General features: G+C 43.8%; 1 protein-coding gene across 1 annotated transcript; it reads left to right on the top strand.

Annotated features, from left to right (window-relative positions):
• Window positions 1-5,597: 5,597 nt before the first annotated feature.
• On the top strand, window positions 5,598-9,557 carry GJA8 (gap junction protein, alpha 8, 50kDa). Its single transcript, XM_010137998.1, has 2 exons — window positions 5,598-5,633; window positions 8,128-9,557. The coding sequence occupies exon 2, from the start codon at window positions 8,138-8,140 to the stop codon at window positions 9,335-9,337; it is 1,200 nt and encodes a 399-aa protein (XP_010136300.1). The 5' UTR covers window positions 5,598-5,633; window positions 8,128-8,137; the 3' UTR covers window positions 9,338-9,557.
• Window positions 9,558-10,879: the final 1,322 nt, after the last annotated feature.

The following is a 10,879-nucleotide window of genomic DNA, read 5'->3' as shown; positions in this document are numbered from 1 at the left end:
CTGCTGAGAGCTCAGTAGTACTGAGTAAATGCACGAAATAATTGCTTCCTTTGTCTTATACACAAACCTCCCCTTAAAGCATCTCAGAATGAGCTTTGTCTTTTTTTGTGTGTGTGGGGGAAATCTCACTTAACAGACTCATCTTTAATCCCACCCCAGTCCTTTCTTTGCTGCACTGCTGCCAAAACGGTTACAATCTAGTCTGGATCAGCAAATTTGGTGTCTGTGCAGTCACCTTTCCCTAACTGTGTCTTGGTACAGTCACCTCTGCAGAGGGGCAGCCCAGCTCTCCAGCGTCTCGGGTTCCTCTCAGATTCTGATAGCCCTAGCCTCCCTGCCTTCAGGAGGGACGGCCACCCCCCAGCCCAGCTGTCTTCCTTTTGGTTTTGTCTTCTAGTCCGTTGTCCAAAACACACAAGGAAATACCGAGCAGCCCTAGAGGCAGAACTTCAGGGATAGGATCCTTCCAGATGGAAAAGTGAAGCCCTGATAATTACCCTTGATTATGGTACTTCAACCTGTAGCCTCTGCAGGGCAACTTTGCTTGCTGCTCTCGGGGCTTGCAATGCAGATATTTTCTAAGTGCTCACTGAAGTCAGGTTATTTTATATCTACCATTTCCTCCTCATCTACCAGGCCTATTAGTCAAAGAAGGAAATTAGCCTGGTTTGACAGGATTTGTTCTTCAAAATTCCCTGCTGGTTGTTTCTTATCACCTTATTGTCCTTTAGCTACTTATAAATTGATTGTTTCATAATTGGTTCCAGTATCTTTCTAGGTATCACGGCTAGGCTGACTGGCCTATAATTCCCCAGATCCTCTTATAACAGTAATTTTCAGAGAATAACTGCATTTAAGTTAAATAGATATTGAAAGACATTCTACTTCTGCCCTGCTTATCTTTACTCATTGTCTAGTTTTGTTCCATTGCTTAAATTAAAAACATGTTTCCCATAAGTATTTCTCCTCCACTTGATCTCAGCACAATCCAACCCTGCCTTCACCTCCTGTGTTCTCGCCCAAACCTTCCTGTTGCTTATATACTTCCCCAATTTCCCTTCTTCTTGATGCTTTATAACTTTCTGCCTCTCTGTAGCAAAATACATTCCCCAGCAATTTATATCCCCCAGTGCCCAGAGGGTTTTGGAGAGAGTCCTGGAAAAATCTCAGAGCTCTGCCCTTAAAATGTGGGCAGTGGCATTTACCAGTCTTGTAGGGACAAGGCAAGTTCTGCCTAAAGTTTTGCCCTGGGCTAGCGACATTTGAATGATTTCTAAGACCAGTAGGTGGCAGAGGGAAGATGAAATCTGGGAGGCTCTGGTCCTCGCAATTAGACTAATAGATCGCTTCATCTCTCTGATGGTCCAAGACACGAGTTGGTAGAAAGCAGATGTCTGCTAAGTTGGATAGTGTCTTGCAAACAAGAGTGTTGGGTAAGGCTTCCAGCTTCTTGTAGAGAGGCTGAATATATCTAGTGTTCAGCTTCAGCCACGAGTGAAAGGTTTGTGTGTTCAGCAGAAGAACAGGAAGCATGTGCCATTTTCTAGCTAAGCAGATCAGGAGAAGATAACTTTGTTTGAGGGAGAGGTATCGTTATCCAGGGTTGTGCGCTATATAACTGCACAATCTGCTATCATGCATGAACAGAGCTGTTCAATAGCATGGCCCTGCCTTGTCCTGACATCATGTCTGTGTTGGAAATCCGTTTGGAATGAAAAATCCCACATTCCCTAAGTGACCTCGTAGTCTCTGAGCAAAAGGCTGAGTTGCAGTGGAGACTTCACAGTCTCAGTGGTGCCAGAGATAGGAGGTCAGTCACCAGCCATCATAGCAGCTAAAGGATGAGAAGTCAGCAATGAAGCAAACTGCTTTCCAAAGAAAATAACATTTTAAAAGTGCAGGAGTTGTCCATGGTTCTTTGAAAGCAAGAAAAGTCCCAAGGCAAGAAAAAGTCACTGTAACAGTGTTACTCTTATTAATTGCTACTATTTAAAGCACTGGTTTTTGAAGATGGAAGTACTCAGCACTTCTACAGGTGAAAGCATAAATGCCAGGCCAGATACACGGACTGGAAGTACTGGCCATTACCAGTCTGGCACTGTCAGTGTTGCAGTTTTTTTGCAGACTCAGCAAATGGTGCATGATGCATGTGAGCTCCAGTCTTCTAGACGTTTGGTTTTATGGTCTCTACTCCTTTCTTTCACAGTCATTACTTCCACATGGCCAAGGCAGCCCTAATGCCCAGCATTACTCTGGATGCCTGAGAGAATCAAGTCCCTTTCTTGTTCTTCTGCTCTGCCCTCTCCTCTTCATCCCCATCTCAAACAACCGCTTCCCTGTGTAGCCCACATATAAGAGGAATTCCTCACTGGCCAGCTTCATCTTCATTTAGGCCATTTTCTTCAGCAATTTTCTTCAGGGCGAGACCCCGGTGAGCTGGATAATCTGGCCCAGAGCTCAGTGGTGCCTTTTTAAAAGGCATGCAGTTGAAGGGACTACATGGTTTTCCCCAAACCAGAAATACTCAGTAAGCTCAGCGTGCCTCATGTTAAAAGCTCTGCACCCTAGTGACAGCAAAGAAAGTCACCCTGATCATTCATATACTCAATGATCAGTAAACTGAATATAATTTCTGCATCAGCTGCATCTTGCAAGCTGTTTTGCTGCTTGCCAGACTGCGTTTGATATTTGGATAGTGTTTGCAAATGGCAGATAGAAGGTTAATGGGAAATGTTTCTGACAGTAGCTGGATGTGATTTAGAGATGGACTACAGCCATGTAGTTACATACCAGATTTGGGTTTTGGCTCGTTATATTAGAGAGATAAAGCTCAGAAAAGGATATGCACATTCAGCCAGAGCTGAGTTTAAAAGAAAAAAAAAAAAAAGTGTCAGTCTGAAAAGGGATGGGCAGTTTAACATCTGAACCATCTGGCCTCTGTGGTGTACTAGTTTGCAGGCACTCTTTAAAGGTGTTAGCTGCTGGTGATATCATTTAATCCTCCCTCTCTTACTGCTTCGCAGTGACAGTGATGACCAGTCACTCATGTATTAATCCTAGTTTATCTCAGTAGCATATAGCAAAACACAGCAAAAAGGTTTTCCTTACTTTTCATTACTGTCCTTATTCCTCTTGTTGATGAAACTGTGCCTTTTCTTACTCACTTCATGTTCTTGGGACTCGCTGCGTCTCCTGTGTGTCCTCTCTCCAGGAAAACTATTCCCATGCTTTATGTAGCACAGGCTGAAAAATGTCATGTATAGAACTCTACTATTTCTCTATCAAGAGAGTGATTTATTAAAGTGTTCAGAATATGACCTTCATTCCAACTGCATGCATAGAGATTGATTTTTCTTTTGTGTCTCCAAACTGGTTCCTCTTGCAAACTATGATTCTTTCCCATTTCTCACTTAGAATCACAGAATGACAGAATTATTTTGGTTGGAAGAGACCTTTAAGATCATCAAGTCCAACCACTCACCCAGCATTGCCAGGTCACCACAAAGCTATGTCCCTCAGCACCACATCTACATGTCTTTTAAATACCTCCAGGGATGGGAACTTTACCATTCCCCTGTGCAGCCTTTTCCAGTGCTTCACAACCTTTCTATAAGGAAATTTTTTCTAATATCCAACCTAAATCTCCCCTGGCACAACTTGAGGCCATTTCCTCTTGTCCTGTCGCTTGTTACTTTGGGAGAACAGACTGATCCCCACCTCACTACAACCTCCTCTAGCTGTCAAGAGCGATAAGGTCTCACCTGAGCCTCCCAGTTCCCTCAGCAGCTACTGATACGACTTGTTCTCTAGACCCCTCACCAGCTTTGTTGTCCTTCTTTGGCCACACTCCAGCACCTCAATGCCCTTCTTGTAGTGAGGGGCCCAAAACTGGACACAGTGTTCGAGGTGTGGCCTCACCAGTGCCATGTACAGGGTGACAATCACTTCCCTCCTCCTGCTGGCCACACTATTTCTGACACAAGCCAGGATGCCATTGGCCTTCTTGGCCACCTGGGCACACTGCTGGATCATCTTTAGCTGGCTGTTGACCAACACCCCCAGGACCTTTTCTGCTGGGCAGCTTTCCAGCCACTCTTCCCCAAGCCTGTAGCATTGCAGGGTGGTGGTGTGACTCAAGTGTAGGACCTGGCACCTGGCCTTGTCGAACCTCAGTTATCCTTTTGCTCTTTTAGACTTTAGAAGTCCAGTTTGACAAACATTGTCTCTGTCTCCAGTTGTGCTTTGGACTTTCAAGCTATACATCTTATAAGCTGTTTTGGAAGAGAGATGCTGAAATGAGGCTCTGAACTTAAGTGGGCACAAATGCCCAGAAACGCTGATTTGGTGATACAGAATTTTGTGGCCTTCGTATTACAGTATCTTATTCAAATGACAGTTTTTCTAGAGACAGAGTGTCTCCCAATGTCATTCTGGGGAATTAAATTCAGTGTTGAGTCTGCATAGAGAGAGAGGAGAGCTACGTGCTGCTTCATCACTTTATGAGCCTGGTATCTGTATCCTTGCTTAGCAGATCTTGCTCCCAGTAATCCTTTTTCCTCAGAGCTGGGCACCAATAGCACACACAGAAAGACTACAGAAATAACACCTCACAATAAAGGTATATCCTTTGGCTTATAATCAAAACTCACAGGGCATTTAGTTGTACTTGTGGATGCATTACTGAGCCTGTGATTCTTCTCTTCTGCAGGCTCTCCAGCGTTTTTGCAGAGGGCTGGGAGTAGGCGAGTGCCCCTGGGGTAACATTCCCGTTTGCTGGGCTGCCGGAATTCAGCTGTGCTCCTTAACAAAACAGTTTGGTTTAGACATTTTTGATGCATGTGCACGTGCAAGATGAATTTGGAGGAAAAACCAAGCAGAACTAAGACACTGTAAGGTGAGGATGTAAAACTGGTATTTCTCAGCCTTGATTAATATTGACTGACCATCTCATTTTCCCATACCGGTTTGTTTGTTTTTTTTTCCCCAGGTACAATGTGTTAAAGAGCAGTCCAAAGTATCTGATGATGCCAAACACAGACCCAGTACCTCAGTCACTGCCTGAGCTGGAAATCAGCAATGTGACCTGACTGTCAGAGCTGGGTGTAGGTAACAAATTAATTCAGCGAGTTCTGCCACTATTAGAAATGTTGGCATTCCCCTTTCACCTGCCACACCACAACACCTAAAGACTAGTGAGTGAGGACACACTCAGAGCTGTGCTGAACCATGGCAGAATTGCAGAGATGCTTTGGTCCCTGCTTAACTGTGCAAACTCCCATTTATGCATGTATTAGGTTTTCACTGCCCATCGCCTGTTCCTCTCCCTCGCTCTGCCTTTTCATGTTCAGTGGATTCTCCTCTCTGTGCCTCTGCCTCTCTTTCTCTATTTTTTTCTCCCTATTGTTCCCCACGTCACTAACTGTCACTCACTTCATAAAGCCGTCTGGCTCGGAGCTTAAATATTGCAGGGCAACTAAAACCCACCATCAGAGCCAATTCAGTCATATCTGCTCAGTCGTGCGACAAGATTGGGACTTTTAGGGTAGGGAAGAAGAGAGACAAAAGTTCACTCTTCCCTGCAGAGTGCCAAGAGAGGAGGGGGACCCATTTCTTCGTTGGAGCCTTTCACAGTGGCAAGTTGCTTGCTCAACATCCTTAACTTATACAGTCTTTTTCACTGGTAGCGTGCTCAGGTTGCAATGTCTTGAAGTGCGGGGTGGGAGTTTGCAATGAGCCCATGTGAGTTCAGAACATGAGTCTGTTGACTCTGAGTGGGCTTAGGCGGTCAGTCTTCTGCTCTTTCCTCATAACAGGCAATTTAAAGGAAAAGGTGACTGTGTAAATTCATCACTTGCACCTTTTTTAAGACTTGAGGGGTGACTGCTTACAGGTGGAATCTTGAACTGGCTGTACTACTCACCTTCAGTCCACCCAAAATTGTTCCTTGCAGCTGAACCGACTGAGCAACCTTGAACCGCTTCACTGGTAGAAAATAGAGAGGATGGTCATGGCAGAGTTTTGAAAAACGTGACTAGTTTGTAAGTTATCTCAGGAAGAGTTTCGCCAACTGTAGCAAGCTGCAAGCGAGACATTTAATGGCGTTAGATAGGGAACATTTTTCCTTCTCCTGTATAGTGAGTTTTCCGTATGATAAGGTTTATTGCATCTAGAATATCATTCTTCCCACTGCAGGGGAAATGTTCAAATGGTAGCTGTGGATATCAGCGTGACTCACAAAGAAAGAAAGGGATGAAGTTAACTGTGGTGCCTGGGGGGAAATGAAGTTTATATTGTGTGTAGTCATGTTTTTCAGAGTTGCACATTATTGGTAACTGTGGGGTGTACTTTGCTGTGTGAATTTACAGAAAGAGAATGTTTAAATCAGTTTAGATAATGTATGTAAACAGCATAATCTTCTGCTAGATTTGTTAATGTAAGTGCTGACATTAACACACTCTTTTACACAACTTTAATGACTGAGAAAGTAGCAATTTTCTTTGGTGATTAAATGACATGTTTGCCGCTTATGCATGCAAGGTGTTTGTGCAAGCTGAAGGACTGCATTCTGTTCTTCATTTTCTAGCATGGGTGTCTGGGGTTAAAATTTTACAAGGTTTGAAGGCAAAAAAATGAATCCATTTTGGTTTAGAAAAATGACATCAGAAGGATTGTTTTGGTTGAAAATTTGCGAAATTCCCCAGCGCCACAGAACTCTCAATATTTTGTGTTTGTGTGAACACGTACACACAGTAGTTGCAACAGACTGGTATGCGTTGGTGTGTCATAACATATGGCATTACAAATATATCCCAGGGGTATCTGAAGGAGGAGGAAAGTGTAGATACTCAGATTTCCATGGTGTTGACTGTACCTTCTTTTTCCTAGCACTTATGTATGTGTGTCTGCATTTAGGAAACTGTAGATTGAGGTATTATGTAAGAGATGAACTACTAGGTCCCTGTGAACAGTTATTTTATTAATAATGTTCCCTGTTTCACTTGTCATGGTCCACAAGTTAGTCTTTCTGGAACACTGTAATATTCTGCATTCCTCAGAGACTTCAGACTGCTGTGATGTGTTAAATCAGTCCATCCCAAACAAGTTTCCTCTTTATTTCCCTCACCTTTGCCTAAAATTATATATAGTGGGAAATTTAGGATACACAGGATGAAGTCCTTGCCGATGAATAATTTCTTATTATGCAAAAATAGTGATAGATGTAATGTTTGACTTGCATTACTTGAAAATGGACTACTGTCTTAGCTTTCCAACAGGATACTGCAGCTGGCTTCCAGCTCTGTGTTAGCCTGAGATAGCAGCACTGGCATATTAGAGAGCAAAAATAGTATTTTAGGTCCTAGTTATAGACCTTTGTATTTTTTCCCAGGTTGTTTCCAATGTCAGTGTGGCAACTGACTTCAGAAGAGGCTATCAAGAATAGCCCCAATATCACCAAATAATTACATAGTATATAATGCATACTACATAGCAAAACTAGTATATATGGTAGTTATTAAGCTTATACAGTATTACTAACATACTAATGGTGTTGTAATTGCTATTCTTACCTAACAGAGTGATTTCTAATGCAGAATTAATATATGCAACCTAAAGAGAATTCAGGTTTGTGTAGGTGCAGGGTAGGCGCCAATTTGAGATCTGTTTGACCCGTGTGTGGTTCTGATGCAGAAGAGCTTGGGTGCTTGAAATCTTCGCTCTCTTTTCTAACCACTTCAGCTGCATGCTGATAAATCTGTTCTGTACTGCTGACGAGTGTTTGCACATCTACAAAATCTAAGCAGGCTCATGCAGCTGAGCCTACAAGGCACCGCAAAAGACTATTACCTGGAAAAGGAGTTAAATATCCTCTCTGGCTGAAAAGTAATTGCCCATTAAGAGCCAGGGAAGAAAGAATTCAGCAAGCAGTTTGCTCTGGCTTCCCAGCCCTTCTCCTGCTAATAAATCATGGTGATCAGGCAAATAAGCAAGCAACCGTCTTTCTGTTCTCAAAGCGTGTTAGGGAAATACTTACTGGTTGAAGGCAACAAAAGACATCAGTGGGAAAACCTGAAATCTTTTACATTTAGCATAATTTGTGGTCATTCTCTTTCTGTTTTCTTTCCTTAGACAGTAAGAAATGGGTGACTGGAGTTTCTTGGGGAACATTTTAGAGCAGGTGAACGAGCAATCCACTGTCATCGGGAGAGTTTGGCTCACAGTGCTCTTCATTTTCCGCATCCTGATCCTGGGAACAGCTGCCGAGCTAGTGTGGGGAGACGAACAGTCAGACTTTGTATGCAACACCCAGCAACCTGGTTGTGAGAACGTCTGCTATGATGAGGCCTTCCCCATCTCCCACATCCGGCTCTGGGTCCTGCAGATCATTTTTGTATCCACACCTTCATTAATGTACTTTGGGCATGCGGTGCACCATGTCCGCATGGAGGAGAAGAGGAGAGAGAGGGAGGAAGCTGAGAGACGTCAGCAAGCTGAGGTGGATGAAGAGAAGCTGCCCCTGGCTCCAAATCAAAACAAAGGCAACAACCCTGATGGGACCAAGAAGTTTCGCCTGGAGGGTACCCTCTTGAGAACCTATGTCTTCCACATCATTTTCAAAACCCTCTTTGAGGTGGGATTCATAGTAGGTCAGTACTTCCTGTATGGCTTCCGAATTCTCCCCCTTTACCGCTGTGGGCGGTGGCCCTGTCCCAATCTTGTGGACTGTTTTGTCTCCAGGCCCACAGAGAAGACCATCTTTATTATGTTCATGCTAGTGGTGGCTTCCGTGTCCCTCTTCCTCAACCTGGTGGAGATCAGTCACTTGATCCTGAAAAGGATCCGGAAGGCTCTGAGAAGACCAGCAGAGGAACCACTGGTGGAGGTCCCGGAGAAGCCTCTCCCTGCCATCACAGTCCCCACCATCCCAAAGGTCAAAGGCTACAAGCTGCTGGAAGAAGAGAAGCCTGTGACCCACTATTTCCCTCTTGCGGAAGTAGGGGTTGAGCCCAGTCCTCTTCCATCAGCCTTCAATGAGTTTGAGGAGAAGATCGGGATGGGACCATTGGAAGATCTCTCCAGGGCATTTGAGGAGAGGTTACCATCGTATGCCCAAGTGAAGGAACCGGAAGAAGAGAAGGTAAGAGCAGAGGAGGAGGAAGAACACGAAGAGGAGCCGGGACCTCAGGAAGAGCCAGGGGTGAAGAAAGCAGAGGAGGAGGCGGTGAGCGATGAAGTGGAAGGGTCTTCAGCACCTGCTGAACTTGCCACTGATATGAGGCCCCTCAGCAGGCTAAGTAAAGCCAGCAGCAGGGCCAGGTCAGATGATTTGACTGTATGAAGGTGCAGGATACGGGGAGCACATGAAAGGGAAAAGGTTGAAGAGAAAAGGAGAGATAGAGAAAGAATCAGAAGATATTTTTAAGCAAAGTGCTAAAATGGCCATTTGAATATTATTTCCTCTTAAGATTCTCAACTGGAAAGGTACTATCATGGTAACTGTGCCTTATTTGCCCTGTATATCCATTTGAAAAGGAACATTTTCCCTGTTTCCGCATGCCAGCTCACTCCTTACAGTAATATCTACACTGTACACATAACCGATGTCTTCAATGTGGCAGTGAAACCTAAAGGTCACCACTGTGAATACACTTACTGGAAGCTTTGTGTTCCACATTTCTCTAGCAACATGGGGAGGATGTCTCTCTTCAGCCATCCTGGAGGAAGACTGGTTAACAACTGTAGCTAGTATTTATTTTTCTGTTTCCACCTATGACATGCTGAGCAGATCTCCCCTTTGCTATTGGCATGGAATTGCAGTTATTTAATTCACAAAGTGAATTCTGTGCTTAGTATCAACACACAAGATTAGTAAGCTAGTATGTCCCCTCTCTATTCAGAAAATAAAGGCCAAAATGTCCCCAGTTTCACTGTGAATGCAAATCTGAGTTAGGTAAAAGTAGTTTCCCTTTGTCATAAATACTTCTGCTCTTCAAGTGACATTGATGGTGCGCAAGGTTAACAGTAGCTCTCCACTGGGATTTAGCAAATGCCCACAGATGGATTACTTGTTCCCAAGAGGATCAACTAGCCCTGAGTCAACTTCAGAGCACTGGAAACAATAAATTCAAGAGGTATTTTTTACTTGTAGTCTTGTGACTTAAACATTTGAAATTCGATTTAGCAAAGCAAGCATGGGAAGGCTTCTGTGAAAGGAGGAAAAGGCTACAGCTTCCAGAGCATGAAACCAAATATAAGCCTTCAGGGCATGATCCTGACATGTGCTCAGTTTCTGGAGCTCCCAGACTTACAGGCACTCAGCAAATCTCAGGTAAAGAGTCCTGAAGGCATCTGTGAACCTAAACCAAGCGTCTGGGTAACTATGTGACTATTTAAACCTCTAAATACAAAACTGGTTGTTCAAGTTTGAAAAGTCTGATATGATAATAGTCTTTTGACATCCTTTTTTTTTTTTTTTTAATTTGACAGACGGGAGCCATCCAAAGGTCTACTTCTCTATAAAATGCCAAAGTCTCAAGTAAAACAAGGCCTTTCAAAAGATGATTTAGACCTTTTGTGCCAAGAGGTCTGTCCAGAACTCTCAGAGCCTCAGCAGAATTTTTTTTTTTCCACAAAAGGCAGAAAAGCATGTGCTTGCAAACGTTTAAATGTCTGTGAATTTCTAATTTTAGGACTACACCAGCACCTTTTGGCTGGGATAATGCAGCAGCACGTTCAAAAGCTTCAGGTTAACAGCTATGCCCCCCCAACCTAAGCCTCATGCCAGAAAAGTGCAGGTATGCACTCTCATCTGCTCTGCTCTGCAAACCTCAGACCCTGCCAGCTCAGCAAATTCCTTCTGTTGGGCTGCAGCCCATTCCAT

Source organism: Buceros rhinoceros, unplaced genomic scaffold (genome assembly GCF_000710305.1).
Source record: "Buceros rhinoceros silvestris isolate BGI_N320 unplaced genomic scaffold, ASM71030v1 scaffold11586, whole genome shotgun sequence".
Lineage (NCBI taxonomy): Eukaryota > Metazoa > Chordata > Aves > Bucerotiformes > Bucerotidae > Buceros > Buceros rhinoceros.
Note: the sequence above shows the minus strand (reverse complement) of the source record. Positions and strands in the feature narration are given on the sequence as shown.